The sequence below is a fragment of the Anarhichas minor genome, unplaced genomic scaffold (assembly GCF_050575085.1).
Source record: "Anarhichas minor isolate MPS153535 unplaced genomic scaffold, ASM5057508v1 ptg000038l, whole genome shotgun sequence".
Taxonomy (NCBI): domain Eukaryota; kingdom Metazoa; phylum Chordata; class Actinopteri; order Perciformes; family Anarhichadidae; genus Anarhichas; species Anarhichas minor.
The window spans coordinates 2,010,720-2,032,500 of record NW_027466484.1 but is presented as its reverse complement, the minus strand read 5'-3'; the positions used below and the strand labels follow the sequence as shown (position 1 = coordinate 2,032,500).

General features: G+C 45.0%; 1 protein-coding gene across 10 annotated transcripts in view; it reads right to left on the bottom strand.

Annotated features, from left to right (window-relative positions):
- atrn (attractin) overlaps positions 1 to 21,781 on the bottom strand; it is a 135,705-nt gene that overhangs the window by 101,616 nt on the left and 12,308 nt on the right. For all 10 annotated transcript variants that reach the window (XR_012958963.1, XR_012958962.1, XM_076107392.1 and 7 more), the window contains exons 3-12: positions 20,335 to 20,448; positions 19,954 to 20,082; positions 16,904 to 17,100; positions 14,185 to 14,353; positions 12,142 to 12,232; positions 10,358 to 10,607; positions 9,113 to 9,296; positions 8,171 to 8,325; positions 3,006 to 3,090; positions 192 to 421 (exon numbers count right to left, since the gene is read on the bottom strand). Coding sequence is in view for 8 of the 10 variants with exons in the window: in XM_076107392.1 (XP_075963507.1) it covers positions 192 to 421; positions 3,006 to 3,090; positions 8,171 to 8,325; positions 9,113 to 9,296; positions 10,358 to 10,607; positions 12,142 to 12,232; positions 14,185 to 14,353; positions 16,904 to 17,100; positions 19,954 to 20,082; positions 20,335 to 20,448 (1,604 nt within the window). In the remaining 2 variants the exon portion in view is untranslated. The remainder of the gene's footprint in view (positions 1 to 191; positions 422 to 3,005; positions 3,091 to 8,170; positions 8,326 to 9,112; positions 9,297 to 10,357; positions 10,608 to 12,141; positions 12,233 to 14,184; positions 14,354 to 16,903; positions 17,101 to 19,953; positions 20,083 to 20,334; positions 20,449 to 21,781) is intronic.

The window sequence follows — 21,781 nt, the reverse complement described above, 5'->3', positions numbered from 1 at the left end:
TTGGCAGTCTGTGACAAACAAGCCGTTCCTGCCGGTTTATGCGTGCCATCGGACATCAGCGCTGAGAATGCAGATGAGCTCTGCAGCAACTCGAGAAAGGACAGCGAGCATCCAAAATAATCTCGGATTAGTTTCACACGGCAGACGTGCACCAGCGCGGGATTTTAAAAAGCGACGGCGGCGCCACCTACATGATCGGGTGTTGCAGGAGGCCGGTAGCTGCTGCAGCTGCTGCTCCCCTCCGATGGCGGTGCCCTCCCAGGGCAGGCAGGTCCCTCGGGTGCTGTTCCAGACGCAGTGGATACCCGGCCAGGCCTGGCTGCAGGACTCCAGGCTGGAGAAGGCCGCGCAGCTGGGCGAGGTGTACACGAGGACGTCGCTGAGCAGCAGGCTGTTGAAGCCGCCGAACACGTACATCACGCTGCGGGACAAGAGGGGAGAGATGTTAGAGGGCTACAGGAGGGGAAGGGGGGTGAGAAGATGTAAGGGATTCAGGAAGTAAGGCCGGCCGACTCATGACCCCCGCTGTCTTCCCCCGCTGTCGACCTTTTTTGTGCACGGAGAGAGCCGGAGAAGCTTAGTCTGAGTGCTCTGCCTCTTCTCTGAGCTTCAACCTGCCTCACAAGGCTGCTAAATCCCCAACAAGCACTCTCTTCCTGTGCAGACGGACCTGACAGCCCCCCCCTGCTGTGTGTGTGTGTGTGTGTGTGTGTGTGTGTGTGTGTGTGTGTGTGTGTGTGTGGATGCCGGGCACAGGGCATTTCTGAACATCTCTCTCCACTGGCCTCTGCTCAGCTGCATGGATTACTGTGACTGTGTGTGTGCTGGTGGAGGGGGCTGAGCAGGGCGGATGGGTAATTTGCACCGGTCTGATCAAAAGTCCCCCCCCGGAGGGCACACTTCAAACTGTTCGCTCTGGACGTCCTGCTGAGCGCTCGGATCAGGAGGACGAGGAGAATGTGGTTTCTTTTTGTTTTTTTCAGGGGACCGCGTGAATGAGCCTCCTCCTTTATTTCTCATTTAAAAAGTTGCAGAGAAACGAAGGACGAGCGAGACAATGAGAGTTTGTGGTGAAGTTAGAAAAGTACATATGGGCGCTAACAAATCCATAGGAGCCGAACTGTGGAGTGCTTTAACAGCAAAGAGTTAAAACTTCTAAATCAATTCTAAAATCAGGCGGAGGCCACTGCAAAGAGGCTGACACGTGGGCGGGAATAGGTTTTATATTCGACTTATTCACGACTGAGTAAGTGAACCAAGATTTCCGTCAGCGTCACTATTTTCCTTTTAACATTCAAACCAAAGAATGTTTCCTTTGACTTTAGAGCATCTTCTTAGAGTACTTTTTTTTTGTAACCAATCCTCTATTTTCCTCCACATGATGTAGTTTCATCATTTTATTTTCAAGCCTCACTGTGAAGCACTTTGAAACGTTTGCTTTTTTTCTTCCCAAAAGCAAAAGAAAAGCCTTCAAATGAAGCTCAGCACCACAGCTCTGAAGCCTGTGATTGAATCCGAATTAGATCAATGAACGAATTGCATGAACAAACTCATAATTGCTCCTGAGGAACAGGAGTCATCAGTGAGGATTGAGTGGAACAGGGCCGGTGATTCATGTTAATATTTGATGCGTTCTCTACAACAGCATGTAGAACTTAATATGGATCGCTGTGTCTCGCTCCACCGGCGGCGCACACAACACTTACCGATGAGTCATCCCTTCTAGTCGCAGCACCGGCTCCCATCACAATCTATTCGTATCGCGGGCTATTAAAGGAATGTCATGTATGAACACACAAAGGATTATCTTCCAAGGTAACCAGTTTCTTTCCAATCCTGCCTTCTGTGTCGGTCGGCCTTTGTTGGAAGTGTTTGAGTTGACGTAAAGCGGTATGTGGATTTTTTCTGAACTAAAATATTGGAAAACAAGCACCGAGCGAGTGTTGCCCACATTCAATATCAATCAATAGTTGGAAAGTTTCTATCTTGATTATATATTCAGTTTTATAAAAATGCTTCATGTTATAATCAGAGAGCATCAGCACACTGGACAGTTTGAAGTATTACATTTACAAGGTCCGCTGAGCGGAAACAATAAAGACTTCGATAGAAAATAATGAGCAAGATCCCAACACGTTGCCTCCTGTTGCATCGTGAACTACATGAAGAGCATGCAGAGGCTCGTTGAAGTGACTCCGGCAACATCCGGTTTTGGAGAGATTTTTTAAAAACGTGAACTCCTTCAGTCGAAACTTGTAAAAACACAGTTCTGCTCTCAACTTCGTGGTTCATCTGCCGGCAAAACCTTTAAATCATAACTTCAGACGACAAGCTTTACTTTCTCAGCAGCAATCATTTGTACCACCAAATACTAGTGGTATAAAAAAATATATATATATATATATATATATATATATATATAATAAACAAACTAAAAAGCAACCAGAGAAGCTGAGACGTCACATCGTGTAAAACTTAATGCAATCAATCCGTATGAAAAATGAAAAGACTACAGCTCATATTTACATCAGAAGCAGACGCATGCTGAACACGTTTGTACAACACATTCCACACAGATATGTCTTTAAATGCCACGAGTGCATAATTAAACAGGAGTGGGTCCCGCTGGAAATAGAACCCGTCAGCCTGGTTTACATGAGCTCCGGAAACAAGGTTACTGAGAGACATCAGAGTCCCACTGAACATCTGAGAAACATATTCATATGTACTGCAGATCTCCCCCCTATTCATCTTATATCTTTGATGACAAATTAAAAAGTGGGGCCACCATGAGTATCCTTAGTACTAAAGTCATTGATGTTACAAGTATAAAGAAGTCTACTGGAGTAAAATGTCTTTCAAATGACCATTTGTGCTCATGTCCAAATTCCTCAGTTTTGTTTGCATCTTATTGTGTTTTCATTCATCACATCACCCATAAAGCCGTTCTGTGCAGCACTCTGCAAACCGTTTAGCTTTTAGCCGAGTGCTGCATCAACGATTACCTGTCACTGAAGACTGCCGAGTGTCCGAAGCGGTTGACGTCGTGGTAGAGGTCCGGCCGAGGCAGCACCGTCCACTCGTCGCACGCTGCAATGAAAAGACGACACCAGAGACAAGAGAGGTCAAGCTGTGTCGACGTGCTCCCACATATCAAGTCATACTCGGAAGTGCAGCTGACGTGACGGAACCTCTAACAGCTCAGATCCTCGTGCTGATCAGGGAGTCAGTCGGCGGCAGAGTGCCCTTGACCCAGACACTGGGGGTCTGACGGCTACGGGAGCAACAATCATGTAGAGAAACCGCAGCCAGGCATGCGTGTGTCCGGCATGTGAAGAGAAATATACCCATAAAATATGGTGGCTCTATGGGTTCAATTCCCAGCCTGATACATTTCTATTTGTAGATCTGTGTGTTTGCTGTGTTCTCTCTCTCTCTCTCTCTCTCTGGTTCCCTTTGGTTCCCTTTGGTTCCCTCCACCGTGGAAGGACTGTGAGACGGTTGGGCAGCGACATGGAAGGGGCCCCACCACCACCTCTTCTTCCACATGGCTGTCTGTAACCGCTTCTTCTTGTTGTTTTGTGCATCTTTGTGGTCGTGTTGAATCTCGTAATTGTTTTGTTGTACTTGTAGTTATATTTTTTTGTATGTGGTTGCTTTGCCGCCTTTTTTTTGTAGTTTTGTGTCTCACTCAGTAATCCATCCGTGCCTCCACCTGATTTAGGATGTGAGAATAAGGAGAAATGGAAACTCCTGACCGACTACAGAGGTGTTTGCTAAGTTCTTTTGATCTTGTGATGGACTAGCTAATATCTTTCATTGATCCAACTATAAAAGAGCAACGTACAAACGTAATGTATTGTACGTAATGCACGTAAAGTCACTTTTGCACGTTAAAATGACAAACCTCATAGATTACATCAGCTGCTGCTTATCAACGACTTGAATGATGTTGTCTGGTCCTGGTGCTCTCCAGAAACAGGACTGTAGTGTGTACTCGATGCAATTATCCAGCCGATTGCATCACGTCAATCTTGGGAGAATGTCCCAGTTAAACTTGTATGCTTATCAATATATATGAATATTTTAAGCCTCCGGACTTATTAATTCTGCATTAGGACCTTCAGTATTTAGAGCAAGTAACAGTTTTGTGATACAAAAATTATCTTGGGACCCATTGTGGGACTCATTTGGGGGCTTCAGATATCTAGGTTAGATATCCTCATTGTTTAAATACTTTTTCAGTGACTATATTTAAAGTTGAGGTGTGTAGGATTTGGCGACTTCTAGCGTTGAGAATGCAGATTGCTACCGACTGAAACTACCACGGCAAAACACAAATGTCCCTTCGTAGAGCCAGCGTTTGGTTTGTCCGTTCTGGGCTACTGTACAAACATGGCGGCTCGCTCTGTCTGTAGATATAAACGGCTCGTTCTGAGGCAAAGAAAACACGATTCTTAATTCAGATGATTATATACTAAAAAACACTGTTTCTTTAAGTGCTGAGATTTAGTGACTTAAATGCTGTTCGTAACGACAAATGTATCATAAAACTTTAATTCAGATTTAGGGATTTGACCAAAACCTTGAGATGTCTTGACCTCCGAATCATTAAGTGTCTGCTTACTGGGTAAAGGCCTGCAGCAGTGTGTGACAGTGTGTGACAGTGTGGTCTATCATCAGCACAAACAACTACACAAAGACCTGTGAGCGTGAAAGTCAAAGCTGCTGGAAGACAGACCAGCGAGTGCAGCACATCTCCTGCAGTCAGAACAACGCCGTGCAAGTCATCGTGGTCTCCCGGAGGAAGAGAGCGACATCCGCGCGAGAGCTCCACATTCAAAAGGTAGACACTGCCCTCTGGTGGCACACGCTGGCACTGCAGGTGATGTGGTGCATTGCCCCCTTCAGAGTGGGGATTTATTATGACACCATCTACCAATGTCAGGACAGCGGACGGCCCTTAAATGGTGCACTCTAATTGAGTTTGGCTTGTTAAGGGGGGGGGGGCAGCCCATCTCCACTGTAATTACCAGACAATTACAGAGCTGCTGCTGCTGACACTGACCCTGCAGCTGGCTGGTGGAGGTGAGGAAAATAGTCTACTTGTCTTTTTTTGTCCAATTACAGAATCCTACAGAGGAGGAGCAGGGAGGACAGAGAGAGACGGAGAGAGGGACGAGCTGAGGGAGGGGAAAAACAACAATGCTCAAAAGTTTTTAATTTCTAAAGTTCCGCATTTAAATGTGAACTCTCCGGGGAAATCACAAAAACAATTTGTTTCCTGCGGTGACCGGCGTGAGATAAGTTAGTCTCATCATGCCAATCAAGTGAAGACATGTGGTGAATGTATAAAGGGGGCAGTATGAATGTGCTGCAGCAGCCTGTTCTTCACACCGCTACGATGAAGCTGAAAGACAGACGGTTGTTGGGGACGTTTCGGCCCCATCATGGAATTGCCGGTTGCACAGGAAGAGGAAGGGGAGGGGGGGGGAGCTTGTTCCCCCTGAGATTGTAATTTCGCTGCCTGTCAGTCTCCCTCGTAATGACACAGAAAAAGCAGAACGTCCTGGGGCCATTTGGCAGCCCGCGGGGAATTCTCCCTCTCATCCAGACAGACTGAAGCCTCCCGTTAATGAGCAGTTTACAACAGCAGCACTGCGGAAGGAGGGCCGACGCAATTCAACAACAGTAAATGGCAGCCAGCGAACAAAATGAGGATGTCAGCGGTGGTTTCTGACAAAGCATCGCTAACTTCCATTAGGACGTGTAATTAGAACAAAAAAAAAAAAAAAAAAGGTACGCGACAACCGACAGCAATCAACCTTTGATCGTCACATTTAACCAGCAAAGACAGAAAAGGTATTTTCTGTCTTTACTCTCTCTCTCTCTCTCTCTCTCTCTCTCTCTCTCTCTCTCTCTCTCTCTCTCTCTCTCTCTCTCTCTCTCTCTCTCTCTCTCTCTCTCTCTCTCTCTCTCTCTCTCTCTCTCTCTCTCTCTCTCTCTCTCTGAGGGTAAAGAGTCTTGATTAAGGGCACCTTAGCAGTACAAAGAGGAGAGCACAAGAATAAACATTAGAGACGTCTCCGAACAAACCGGTGTGAACCCCAGACGAGTGCTTCCATTATTAAGCTTTGATCACTTTGTACCTTCACCGAGAAATCCTCCAGGAGTCGAGTGTGAAGTGCAGCTCGAGGGGAAGCTCCACAAAATCTGATCTGCCAATCAATGTTTCCCCTTAAGACCTGACTTTAAGGTACTAATGTGAATAAAGCACAGATATCAGACACACTAATAAAAGATCATGAGACGCATTTCATGCTGTATCTTGCTCACAGCTGAATTCCTTTTTCTTTTTTTTAGCAGGAGAGTTAGAGGTTTTGAGGATGTTGTTGTGACGGTGAAAGGATTTTAAAGTTGTCTATAAATCAGACAGACAACTAAACATCTGATTCACCGGGGGCATTCCCCTGCTACAGCAGCCTCCACTCTGCTGGCTTCAGGCTGTCCACCAGACTTTGAAACCTGGCTGCAGGGATTGGCTACTGATGTTCGGCTCACAGTCAGCGTTCCAGTTCATCCCCAAAAGGTGCTGAGGTCCGTTCTTCAAAACCACAAAGTTGAAAACACACTATATCGTGTAAAATAGCATTGTATGTTTCCCTTAAAGGAGCAACGTATCCTACAACGGCTCCTATGATATCTTACGAATAGTTACCCCGCATCTTTTGGTCTATTTTCCTACAAAAGCCAGCAACACGTGTCATCTCTGCTTGTTACATACATACGTTTTATTTCAAAATAAACTTCCGTTTTCACAGGAAACTACTCAGTTAGGATCAGGCAACAAAACTACTTAGTTAGGTTTAGGAAAAGATCGTCGTTTGGGTTAAAATAAAATAAAACTACTGAAGATGTGTAACTACTATACACAAGTTATGTGAAGGTTACGTGACAAATAAATCGACATTGACTTTAGTTTCACACGGGGAAGGAACAGCTGCCTCCTGGATGAACGATTACTGCCCCTACACTCCGTCCTGTGTGGGCTTGTGCTGTCTTTATACGTCCACATTCATGATTACGTGGATAACATTCAATATAAAATACGTGGGATATCTACAATGTACAGCTATGAATGCTGATGAGACCAGCCAGACATATCACGTTCATATTTCAGGTTCATACTTGTATTTGGGGTTTCTACTACATGTTTTCATGCTTTAATATTCAAAAAGCACATCATTTTTTCCTCATACTGTCTGCTTGAATATGCCCGTATGAGAAGCCTGTCAGAAACGCTCAGTTTTAGCACCTGTCTCTTTAAGAGTCCCCTCCCAAGAAAAAGCCCCGTCTGCTCTGATTGGTCAGCGTTTTCAGGTCTTCTGCATCTGTGGGTCTCACTGTGTGTGTGTGTGTGTGTGTGTGTGTGTGTGTGTGTGTGTGTGTGTGTGTGTCAACTACACACTGCACATCTGCCGCTGACCGTTTATTGCTGACATCACAACCTCACATAAGTCCTGACGGCTCGTTTAAAGGCACAGTTTCTGAATACGGGCTGTGTGCGTTTCTCCTTTTTTTATACTTTAACAGCATTTCTATAGCACCTAAACCTGCTTTATAAGCAAAACAAAAAGGTTTCTACAAGGTTGACCAGGTTGTGTGAGTCTGTCATCCTTTTCTGTTATCCAGAGTTCAGATTGAAGACAAACTGTACACAGAGCAGAGTGACCTCGGGATTGGCGGTAATTTAAAATCATAATTTATCTTCCTTCAATGGAATCATATCGTGATTTAATGATATTTTGAGATATCGTGATACACAATTAAGTGCGTTCTGTCTGGAGATATTACAAATGTTAGCGCGAAACCACTCCACCTCCGGAAAAACGTAAGACCGCATTTTTGTGAGTATTATGCATGAAGAACAGGGGCCGCGGGTTTACCGCCCGTGTACATCAAGCAGCGACACTTGACCTTCCATTGCTCCAGTGGAGCCGCTCAGTGTCCAACAACAAAACACTGCGGTTGTACTGAGCAGCTCCCAGGTGTGAGTCTGTGCAGCTGTGTGAATGCAAAGCAGCTCAGTGCAGAGAGGGGGGGGGGGGGGGATGCTAAGCTGAATAAAAGGCAGAGGAAACAGACTGCAGGAGGAGTGTGCGTTACTGACCCAGACTGTAAGCCAGGAAGTCGGAGGAGAAGCACTTGGCGCCGTGGCTCATGGACGTGTCGTTGTGCGTGTTTCCTCCAAACACCAGCATGGCCCCGCTCACTATCACCGCTGTGTGGAGGTAACGGAAGAAGCCGCTGTCCCGCAGAATGGTCCTGCAAACGCACAGCGATGCTTGTTATTCTGCTTTATGGCTTATCCCCCCACATGCTGCTGGTACCGAACTATCCGTGGGACTAAAGAGAGGCACGCATCCCAGAACGGACGTCCTCCCCGACCATTAAAACAGCATTTCGTTTTTTTACAAGATTTAACCGCTGCTTTTGTCTCAGTTTTCACAACAGAATTTTATGGCGCAGAACTTTTAATGCAAAGAGTAAAACTGATTTGATAAATTCAGATTTTCAGATTCAATGCAACAGGTGTGTGCAAGCACATCTTCTTATTTAAACTTCATAACTTTATAACGGTTAGAGATGCACCGACACAGACACTGATGTCTGTCCGACACTCACTCAATACGCTGGATTAAGATGATTATTCATGTACATAAAATGATCAAGCTCTTCAAGTTACAGAATGGTGAAGAACATTTAATGTTTGCTTCTGCCTATTTCTTTTTGAACAAATACTAACTATATATTTACTTTATTCAGAATTTGAAGCATGTATTTTATTCTTTTTTCTTGTTTGGTTTTCTTATTATTTGTTACTCTAATCTAATCATTTAATGACTATTTCATATAAATATAACGACTGGAGATGTTTTCATTTTGCATTCTTAATTCTTGCACTGTGAGATTTTACTCAAATAGATTGTATAACATCAAATATAAGCTGAATAATACATCTGTGTCCACACACCAAACTGCTCTATCACATGATATACTGTGTGTCAGTACGAAATACTTTACAGTATTGTCCGAATAAAGAAAGCCTCACCATTTCCTCTTGTCCACGTCGAACTTGTACAGGTCTCCGGCGAGGCCGTACTTGTTGGCGCTGAAGGCCTTGTAGCCTCCGTGGATGTAGATGCCTCTGGTGCTGGGGTCAAAGACGCTGCTGTGGCCGTAGCCGCCCTGAACCAGAGCACCGGCTGTGCTCACCATGCTCCAAGTGTTCTTGACTGGAGGGTGAAGAACAAAGAAAAATACATTTTACTGGGCATCAAGTCATCATAATATAATAAAACAATAAGGAAACTACATTTAACAAAAGGTCTTTTGGTCCCACTCAGTTAAGCCAATAGAAATCATGTATTATTGTTCCTAAAATGCATTACATACATCGTAAATAAAATGTCCCTGCTCATCATTCAAGTGATGAGAACGACCCAATCATTTTCATCTGTGAGTAAACACGCTTTAATGTCCATCTGCCACCCCAGCAGCTTCATTCATTCCTTTGGCTTCCAGAACACAGTGAGACCTCTTCATTAAGTTCGGTTGACTGTGGCTCACGTAGGTGGATTTAAAAAAGGAACACACCACTAAAGTCCAAACTCGTTAACTTTGTGTTCAGTGTTGATTTCCTGTTACAAACCGAGGTATTATGGCGAAGTTATATTACGGTTTGGCACCGTAGCACGAGCCTCCGCAGATGGCACGCGAGCTCCGAGGCGTTCTTGCGTTTTTGCTCGATGTGCTGTTTGTTGAGTTATTCTCTGAAACGCCAGAGGACGAACAAACACAATGAACTGTAAACGAGTGTAGCCTCCTTAAAGCCATAAACCAACATCCACAATGCCATGGAGATGGAGGGATTGTAATTATCTGTAAACTCATATCTCATATTCATGGACTACTTTATTGTCTTTATACGAACACTGGAAAGAAACAAGTCAAGTATTAAAAGCGTTATAAAGAAACGAAGGTTGAATATCCTGTAAACTATTTTTAAGACCTCCTGTTTCTAAAGCAACTACACTTGAATTGGTCTTCTTTGTATAATCCCTTGATGTATAAATAGTGTTTATATTTGTGAGTCACGTTACAAAAATTCAGAGGCGCGCGACCACTTGCAGACCCTTTGCGCACGCTGTGACGTCATCGCGCCGGCTTCACCATGACGAGTATAAACTAAGCTTTATGGGTAATGGAGCAGCTGAAGGCTGGGCGCATTGCTGAAAAGACTTAAATCTGTGTCGTTTGTTGTTTCTGGGACGGTCTCTCCGCAGCTACAACCTACCGATGTTGTACTCCTGCACCTTGCTGATGTAACCGTACAGAGGACAGTGTCCGAACATCACCAGCATGACGGGACCGTCCCCGTCCTGGCTGGGAGGCACAATGTGGGCCGAGTGTCCCACCACGGCGTACTGCTCATTGGCCCGGGGGCTCAGGAGGACCCAGGTCTGGTTCTGGATGTGGAAGACCCACAGCTGGCTGGACACGTTTCCCGTGGAGTCAATCTTTCCTCCGTACATGTAGATCTTACCCTGGAGGAAACAAAGACAAACAGAGCAGCAGGATTATATATATATATATATATATATATATATATATATATATATATATATATATATATATATATATATATATATATATATATATATATATATATATATATATATATATATATATATATATATATATATATATATATATATATATATATATATATATATATATATATATATATATATATATATATATATATATATATATATATATATATATATATATATATATATATATATATAGTACCATCGGGATCCTCCAAGAAAGAACAAAACTCGGAGCGCTACTACCCTTCCGTATATCTTTGAATAAAAACAGCAGACTGGAGGTCAGACAGAAGGAAGTCTCTGGATATTAAGAGCCTCCTGACGTTCTCCTGATGTGGGTAGAATGTACTCATTCACTTCATAATGTGTGTGAGAGGAAACTGCAGATAGTATTGAACAGACCGGGTCCTAGAGGTTGTTATTACAAGCAGCTGTTCAGTTCAGTTATTAGGTAATAATTCGGTTTTTGTTTTGAAGTCAAGTGTCGTGCTTGTGTTTGATAAAGAAAGCGTTGGTTGGTTTTCTGTAAGTGGTTTTGTTTATAATCTATTTTGAAGGATGAAGATTGGAGTGGATACATGTACTTCCTCACACTATTATATATCTTTGTAGTTGTGGTGATTCGGTTTTGCTGATTATGTTTCTTATTCTCAGGTCTAGAAAAGAGACAGCACGATTGAATAAAGATTGAATAAAATAGATGATTATACTGTTGTTCTAATCAAGCTTTCTCACATCGCCTCCAGAATGTGTTCTGGTCCTGATGAAGTCACTGGAAACAGCTCGGGATCACAAACGCTTGGGTTGTTTATTTCCAGGAGTGACAGAAGAGAAAGTAGCATCTTCATCTTCATCTTTGTATGAACCAGTCAGGGTGTGTGTGTGTGTGTGTGTGTGTGTGTGTGTGTGTGTGTGTGTGTGTGTGTGCTTAAGAGCCTGAATCGCTACATTACCTGCGGCAGCGACGCTTAACATCGCTCTCATCTGTTGTGTATCGGGACTGATTTGATTCCAGATGCATCTTTCAACTCCGCATTGACTTCCAAGACACGCTCATCCACCGTGATGCAATGTGTGTGTTGCAAACACTCTGCAGCTCAAACTGGGTTCTCTTCAACCCCACAGAGCAGACAGACTGCGTCTTCCTCTGTAATCCTCCTCCTCCTCCCTGTAATTTATTATTCTAACAGCCTTTCTGTCTGAGAGGAAACGGCTTCACCACTTCACTGCAGCATATCAGAAGCCAGAGATCTAAACTGAATATTAGTTCCAGACAACAGACGGACACGACTGAATGCAAAAGATAATAACAGCACGGGGAGTTTATTATGTCTCTGCTCGGTGCCTCCATTTAATTTAGGAGCGAGCTGTTCTTTTCATATGACACAGAGACGAGCAATGATGGTTTACAGTGTGGAGTCATATTGTTCCTGATGGGTATGCATCTCTCCCTCCCTCCACATACCTCATGAAGAGCCAGTGAGTGGCCGTACCGCGGCGTGACGGTGTGGACGGAGGGGTCGAGGGTCAGCCAGCTCTTGCTGCTGAGGTTATACCTACAGAAAGAAGAGAGGAAGGTGAGATGACAGCGGCCGAGCGGCTTCAGGAAGCTCCTCGTGTCCCGGACTAGTCTGTGTTCAGTCATTGGTACATGTCGAAAAATACATCAATAAACTGTTCAGCCGAGATTCCTGTGATCACTTAAATGTGACAGAGAGTGGTTGACCAGTAACTAACACGGTCCAATAGTTCTGTCTGAGGTGTAGTAAAAAGTTAAAAAAGAAATACTCAAGTAGGTACCTCAAATGTGTGCTTAAGTAGAGTACTTAAGTCATGTACTTAGTTACATTCTGCCACTGCTAAAACAAGAGCACGGAGGTCTTCACACCTAACCTCCTAATCGTCCTCTCAAAGAGCACCAGATTGATGCATTCAACTTTAAAATGTAAAACATCTTCTCCCGGGGCTGCGTGTCCCACCGAAGTCTCAGTGAACTCTGTGGAAAATACTCGGCTCTGACACCAACTCTTCTTCATCTGGAGCTGCACATGTGGACGTTGGCTGGTGCAGCTTTACTGCTTTTCACTTATCTTCTTTACCCAAAGCGCCTGTGTGAACCCGGCTAAACCAGCCAACTGATCAAGAAGAAAAGGGGAAACGACATTTATCACGAGCCTTCATCGTGTGTCTCACCTTTAGGTTAGCGGTACAGTTTGGTGTCACAGACCGTGAGGAAGCTTATAACAGCGCAGGAGGAGAACTATACAACTGTGTCACGGTGACAAACATAAGAAGTTGTGCAGAGTTGGCAGAATGCTCCTATATAATCTTATATGACAGACAGCATAGCCCTGATAAGCAGGACTAAAAGGGCCTCGGTCTGCCTGCAATGCATCAAACCTGAGCCGGAGCCAAAGGGTGGAGGGTGATCTTCCTGGGTGGAGTTCATGGTGAGGCGCTTCGGCCCATCCTGTCATTTTATGGTTGTAATTACATCTTTTGGTCTGTGCAGAGCTGTGTTCTTCTTCTTCTTGATTTTAAACAGACAGAAGCTGCAGGACTCCCTGACAGCCACGTATTACTTTAGCACTCGGTGTAGAGAGACAGAGCGCAATTAAGTCCCGAAAACAAATCATCGCTCTCCATCGACCATAACTACGGTGATATAGAGGGCGGCTGTGGCTCAGAGGTTGAGCGGCTCAAATTCCAATCAGTTCAATTGCAATCCACGTCGATGTGTCCTTGAGCAAGACACTTAACCCCAAACTGCTCGTCTGCGTGTGAATGTGAATTAGTTTAGCACCTTGCGTGGCGTTTTAAGAGGTCGGAAGACTAGAAAAACGCTCTACAAATTCAAGTCCATCCATCCCATAAGCTGCAGAACTGAGAAACTTGAGCCTTTAAGAAGACAGAAGAGAGGCATCGGCTGGAAGAATGGGAGAACTGTGAGTGTATGTCGACGTGTGCAGCAGGCATCGTGTCTAAATGTCCGTTTTAGGCGAACTATGTTTGTCTAACGCGTCTTCACAGCATGTAACTTGTGTTATAGTGGAACGTGGATAAATGAGGAAGCTGTGCACTATTATGCATGCAAGTGCCTTAGCTAACTACAGTAGCTTGCTAACCACTAAATTGATCATGGGATAAGTTAGCCATCGGCCCTGGCAGACATAGCCTGCTGAAATAACCCTTTGAAAGGCTGGAATCTGAAGTTTATAGCGCTGCAGGCCATTTGTTGCCCTTTCAGTCCTTAGTTGCATAAGTCGGCGGCGATTGCGTTGCCCTGCAGTGCCTGTGGTTTTGAGAGTATGACGCTCTGTCTCTGTAAAGGGCATAAAAGTTAAAAACATTTACATTTTTGCAACAGACACTGTGTTTCAACAGCACATTCCCTGCAGTCGCATAGCAACAGCAGGACTCATGTCTCGCAGCTCTGTTGGATGAGAGCTGCAGCTGAACGCCTAAAAAAATCCCAAGTGTGGATGCCCACAGGGGAGAGGAGACTTACGCTTTGACCATGTGATAGTCCGAGGCGTTGAAAACGTAGCCTCCAATGACCCACATGATGCCCTGGTCCACCACGGCCTTGTGGGACGCCCTCGCCAGCCCGGCCTCGGTGTACTCCTCCCGGCTCCAGAAGGACGAGTTGGCCGGCACTGAGACGAGGCAGCCTGGACCTGAGCAGGGAAGGAAACCTCAGAGTCAGGGCTCAGCTCATTTATAGGCTTGTTTGTGCACTTATATATGGTAAACACGATAAAAGCCTCGGCCTTTTAGAGAAACATAAAGAAAAGACAGCCTTAAGAGAGATTAAATACCAACACAGAGAATCTGGATTAAAACAAGAAAGAAAAGTCCCTGCAATTGATGAGGATTAAACTTTATCAGTTGACTTTAATGTCCTGCAGCCAGGAAGAGGCTTTAAAAACTCTGAGATATCTACTTACCATATATTGAAAAAAACAACACAATCAATTATTGATTTCTCTTGAATTATGGAAGTGAGAGGTGAACGGAGAGGGCAGGGAGCTTAACGAAGCATTTTAAAACCTTTAGATAACTGAGACCAAAGGTGCAGGTGTGGAGTAATTTAGCGTTAGAAAGTAGTTCCCAAAGCTTTGTGAAATGCCAGATTATCCAATGTGTAAAGAAAAACAGGAATCTTTATCGTGTTCAGAGAGATTTCACTCTTTCAACATTCTCTCAGCAAACAAACTGTCGAGGCGTGACGATGTGGGCGGAATGATTCCTTTAAAGAGAGACGGCCCTGAAGAGCTGCCGTCTCCTGTTACAGGACGAGAATAATGACGGCAGCATCACTTCTCAATGAACGGGGAAAAGACTGCTGGCAGTCAAGTCAGAAATTAGAAAAGAAGTGTCCTCGCTGGGGTCAGCTCGTTGCTCTGGTTCGTCTACAGTCTGTCCAGTCCTACCCGAGGAAAGACTGGAATAAAACATTTACTGACCAATTACTGCCGTCACTCAGTTCCAGCAGAAGCAGGACGTGACCCTCTGAGGGACTTCCTTATTGATCATCATCCAAACAATGCAGAAGTGGCCACGTGACGGGAGAGGAAGTGTTGCAACAATCAAGGTCCCTGAACCCGTTCTCCTTTTTCCCCGATGGCTAATAATCTTCCACTACCTCCAACAAACCAAATTACCTCTGCAGCTTGGTGGCGTTTTGCATAAATAACACAAATGCAGCCTTTGCTTCCCTTGAAGACGTGATTTGTTGCGGGCCACCCGTCTGTGAAAGGGAGATTAAATGCAAGGCTGGCTTGAATAAACAGGCATCTGTCTGCTTTTGCACTGGTTGGTGCAGAAAATGAGTTCATTTGGGAGCTGGCAGCGCAGAGTACACCGAGTGTGCTGTTCCTCGGCTAACACACCGTGACAGGGTAATAAAGGCTAAAGAAAACACCAGTCTGCTTCTCGGCTCCCTCCGCTTTGGTAATTAGATGGTGAAACACACCGAGCTGCTGTTATAGCGGCAGTTAAATTAAGCCGTTGTCTGTGCGCGTGCAGAGTGGCTCAGCGGAGCCGTTTAAGAACTAATAGAGCCGTTAGGAAGCGCATATGGTCTGATTTAAAGAACGGGATACAGTGGTGTCTGGTCATCACCACATGAAACTAAAAAAGACTCATGACTCAACTAAAAACAGATCAGGAAGCTGATCCTGCAGAAAGTCCATCTGAGGTCCGTCAGGTGACAGCAGATGGACGTTGGCCTCAGAACTGACAGTGGAGGCTGAGAGCTGAAGAGGCACCGGGACAAACAGGTAAAGATAAAGTCACGATCACTCTTCACTAAACCGGCCTCACTGGAGATTTAGTTGCTTTATTTTTTTATTCTTGGGCTTGTTCGAAAACCTGGAAAGCTCTGATCTTCATAATATTATATATATATAAAATAATAATACAATTACTAAAATATAATTGAGGATGTTATCTTATATAAAAAAACATTCATTAAGGTGCTGGGGGGGGGGGAAATCAGATCTTTGTTTGATATTTTTAAACTGACCTCAACTTCCTGTGTTTTCTACAGAGTCGGCATGTTTTCTTAGTGTTTGTACGCTGAGTGATGGTTTCACATAGAAGCCTCAATCCTAGTCCTGAAATAAAGACTATCAACATATGAATGTGTTCTTTTACCTGAACGCCATCCCGCACTACTGAACGTAGAGTCGAGTCATCAGCAGAAGCCAAACAATCCAACTCCCTCATTAAAACCTCTCAGACACATTTCTTACCCTGATTATACGAGTGTGTCCCACTCCACTCTAAGTGGGTGGTACACTGCACACTTAAGCAGATTACCTCAGGTACATACTAGCCTGATAAGTGCAGTGAATCGACGTTTAGTTTTAGTTCAGTCCTTCTATTTGAGTCACTGAACAAATAGCGGATGTTTGCGAACTCTGAAGTTATTGCATCTAATCTCTCTCCAACTGAAAGCACCACACCTGCTCCATAGAATAGTGCTGAAAACAGGAAGCAGGCACACTGCGTTCCCATGAATATCCTGGCTGTTAAACGTGAATCTTGGCAGCTGAATGTGTGATTTACCCCCCGAGACCAGAGCCGCGGTTCGTTCTGCACGGAGAACACAGACCCAGTAAGAAGCTTCTTCAAGCCACCGAGGGTTCGTGAGGAGTGGGCCTGCTGAAGCCCACCTGAAGACGTTGTGGTTATTCAGCGGATCACATAAGGTGCCAGCCCACCTTGCCATCCGGTCTTGCAGACGCAGGTCTTGCCCTGGCAGCGGCCTCGCTCAGGGTAGCCGCAGTCAGCCATGCAGTAGGGGACGTCACAGGCTCCACCCTTCCAGTTGTCGTCACACTCGCAGTACACCGAACCGGTGGAGTTCCTCACGCGACACTCTCCGCGGCCCGAGCAGTTGTTGGGACATGTGTTCACCCTGGGAGGGAGGGAGGGAACAGAGAGAGGGAACAGAGAGAGGGTGAGAAACCAGGATTCCTGAAATACAGACTGAATAAAACAACAGGGACATGTTTCAACAACCAAGTTACATCTGCTTCCTCAGATGTCTCTCGGCTTAAAAGGGGACACATCATGAAAAAGTCACTCTTTCAGTGGTCGTGTACATACATGTGGGTATCTGGAGCCAACGCAATGTGAAATAAGACATCCCAGTCTGTTGTATTGTGGGCTGCCTAGATCAGAAAAGATTCAGATTTGGCTCCCCACAGACTCAATAAACAATTTTTCTTTTGCAAGCCAATCAAAGCCGACTGGGCTTCTTCAGGACGGGGGCTCTTAAAGAGACAGGCGCTAAAACGGAGCGCTTCAGACAGAGGATGAATACAGCTATATTCAGACAGACCGTACGAGACAAAACAATGTGTTTTACTGAACATTGAAGCGTGTAAACATGGTCTTGTAGAAACCCAAAATACAAGTATGAACCCTGAAAATGAGCATGTGTCCCCTTTAAATTTATAACATGCAACAGCAGAAGCTACAGCTATTAGCATCGTCCTCCGCCATCAGTCGGTCAAACGGCTGCATCAACACTCGTCGTTCCTCTCAGACGGTGCTGCTCTGAAACAGCAGCGAGCTGGAGGCTGAGGTAACTGGCAGACGTCAGGTCACCACGGGCACAGAGGAGCAGATGGTAAGCTCACCCAGTCTGCAGTAAAACAGCTCTAATGACGCTCTCCACGTCTCTCAGCAGGTCCTTTCTGTTGTACATTGAGCTTTTCCGTTAGCACACAGGGACAGTATGTCTCATGTTGTTTGCAGATAAACATTAATAAATCTGTTAAAACAGTTTAAGACGATCTCACAATCAATTTGACTTCTTCTTCAGTGTGGACATTATTTCAGGCGTCAGTACGACCTGGATCAGAGAACTCTGCTCCTGGTCGGCTTTGACTTTCGTAAAAAGTGACAAAAATGCAACAAATTCACCCTGAAAATAGATAAAGAAAAAGGGCTCGTGTGTAGCCCACAGTTACCTGTACCTGTGTCCACAATCCCATCGAACTGATGTTAAGCAGGTTTTGACTAAAACATGAGACTTTCAGCTTTAGAAACGGTGAACTTTCAGCTCTGTCATTTCCTAAAACAGCTAACGACATTTGAACATATTTGGGCTTCAGTGAGCATTTACAGAAGCAGCACAATGTTTGTCAGATCGACGTAAAATAAACTACAATATCCATGTTCATGGTAATGAAGGAACATGTCCCCGTTTTTCATAGTTTTTGGACAACAGTGGAGCTGTTTTGTGCAGAGGAAGACGACATATCAGACTTTGATGCAACACAACACTGTTAGTCGATGAATTCCCTGCTGGTTTTGGTCTGTTTATGGAATCTGTTGACCATAGGAAAAACATAACCTATTGCCAGACCTTCCCTTTAATATAGAAATACAGCGTCCCTCGTGTTTTTATTCAAACAAGCCAACATCAGTGCTGCTGCAGAAACACCCATCAGAGCTGGAGTGAGACGTTTGGAGCGAGACAGACGACACAAAGGGCCCTCATCGGTCTTTCATGTTTCTTCGGCAGCTTCGTGGTTTTGATGTTTTTCGGCTCCTCCACCTCCCCGAGACACCAAAGACCGGGGGCCCCGGGGGCACTTTGCTTTCATCCGACTCGGTGCTTCTCAGCCCAACTTCAATCCCATCTCTATGGCGACGGTACCAATGAGCGAAGGGGGGGAAAAAACAAAAGAACGCACGGGGTCCATTGTGTCCTTTGCAGATGTTTGGAAGGGACAAGCGTCACTTTGGTTTTTCACGATACTTTTCCTTCTAATGCCAGTCGAATCCACCGGCTCGGAGACAACGAATGACACGTCTGTACCTGCTGCCATGCTCTGATGTATGAATGTTTGGCAGATTTTAGGAACAAGACTATATTTCTATTGCTGGAAAGAAGTCCCAGCTGGTCTCTGAGAAGCTGATGTCAGATGCAGACGACATGCAGGAAACACAACGCATGGGTGGAGTGAAGCTGCATTAAAAAAGAAAGAAAATGTGGCCTGAACCAGGAGGAGAAAGAAGTTCCATCTTGACCTCAAACGGATCTAAAGAATATATAAATATCATGTCAGAATCCCTCAAAAGAACCAAACATGTCACAGTGTGCCGGGCTGGTAGGTGACGGTGTGGTGATGCAACCAAAACCAACTGCAGCAGCCCGACACCATCCTCTCACTGGAACGCCGTCACCCAGCCGCTCCAGCGCGCAGGCTGAATCACGCCGAGAGCGACGGCTTCGTATGCGTCATCATGTCCCAAAGAAGAGCGCCAAGTGGGCTCCTTCACCTAAATACATCTCAACAGCCGGTAAAACAAATGACTTGTGCAGGAGGTCGTCGTGTCTCAGAGCTCAGGGTGGAAGTCTGTGTCATTTAGCACATCCTTTTATCCGGCGACTTGACTCCATCGCGAAGGCGTGCGTGGACCCTGAGAGACGCAAACCCTGAGGTCTGGCAGCGGCGCACACTCAGCGCTGAGGATTAGCAGCCATTTGATATGTGGAAGCTGCTGCTCCAGCTAAGATTTCAAAATCAAGGAAAGGCCTGAGGATATGAGTCAAGGACCGACCTGTGGGCGGAGTTATGAGAGATGCTTTGACTATATTATAGAAATGTTTTGCACTTTTTCTTTTGAAATGGAGCCACCAGGCAATTTAAAACGGAACATAACCTCCGCAGGTCCTTGGGTACTTTTTAATCAAACAAGAAAATGCGGAAAATGGTCAAATAAAAAAAAACAACGTATGTTGTGTTTAACTCACCTGTAGGAAATGTTGAATCCCGTCAGGTTGTAGGCAGCGTCGCTGAAGAAGTGCAGCAGGGCGTAGCCGGACTGAGACACCACCTCAGGAACCGTCTCATTCCCGTAACTCTCAGGAACAATCAGACCGCTGCAATTACATTTGAAACATAGAATATTTTTATCACCATTTATAGATATTTTACTCCAAAAGTGAAACGTATATGAAGGCCAGGCGTGTTCATGTGAGCATTCAATGGGCTAGTAACGGTTGGGAGCTTTCTCTGCCATCGTGGAGACAGAAGTGAATACTTCAACCAACAGTTCAGCCAAAGTAGAGGCCGACTTCCCTTCAGGGAATCCTGTGGACACAAGAGGCGGCCCGTCCTCCAACCAAACGCACCTGAAGGCAGCGAGAAGCGGGGCGTAGATGGAGTCTCCGTCGAACACGTACAGATGGTCCCAGCTGCATTCAGTGGCAAAGTGGTTGAACCGTAGTCGGAGTATTGTGTTAGGCCTGGAAAACACACACACACACACACACACACACACACACACACACACACACACACACACACACACACACACACACACACACACACACACACACACACACACACACACACACACACACACACACACACACACACACACACACACACACACACACACACACGTTTGGGTTGGTCGTTACTTTAATTCTGCCCAAACCACTCCAGCAGTGATATCTGAAGTCTATCTGAGTCACCAAAATAAGCTCAAATATCGGTAATTTCACACACTGGATTCATTAATATATATGGAAATAAATACTTATTTTTATGTATAAAGATGTTTGACAATTCACAAACATTGTAACAAAACTCGACTCCAAACCTCATGAAATCTGTCTGATTACCGTTTCATTGTGTATATTAAATAAAGAGAGCTCAAGCTTCCATGTCTCCTGCACTGCATTGAGCACAGATGTCTGGAACATTAGGATTCACTTTATTCAGTCTAACTGGAGGAATCAACAGATTTAAAATACACAGCTGATGAGCTTGCAAGTTGGTGCCAACAGCACGCTTTTGTAGCGTCAACCAACCAAAGAGGATAACCTTACCGGAATCCTGACAAACCGCATTTTGAAAATAACGCTAACGTGACGAATGTGTCATCTCACCAACCTCAACATCACCAGTTAAGATATTTAGTTACTGTGTCACCAGCTGAGGAGGCCGAACCCAGAATGGAACACCCACATTCACCACGCGAGCAACGGGATCGTAAGAACGTAGCAGGTGGATTATGAACCGCCGGTGTGATAGAAACATTCACCAGCTGGTACAACAAACCTTTACGAGCATTCGTCCTCCTCGTTTACATGAAATCACAGAATAAATCAACCAAGAACATGTAGATGATTTCATTTTTCTTCTGCGCTGTAGGTGGTAAATGTAAGAGCTGTAGCGCAGAGGAAAGCCCAGCTGTTACACGTGACAGTGAAGCTGCATCATGTTACAGTGAAGCTGCATCATGTGACAGTGAAGCTGCATCATGTGACAGTGAAGCTGTTACATGTGACAGTGAAGCTGCATCATGTGACAGTGAAGCTGTTACATGTGACAGTGAAGCTGTTACATGTGACAGTGAAGCTGCATCATGTGACAGTGAAGCTGTTACATGTGACAGTGAAGCTGTTACATGTGACAGTGAAGCTGTTACATGTGACAGTGAAGCTGCATCATGTTACAGTGAAGCTGCATCATGTGACAGTGAAGCTGTTACATGTGACAGTGAAGCTGCATCATGTGACAGTGAAGCTGCATCATGTGACAGTGAAGCTGTTACACGTGACAGTGAAGCTG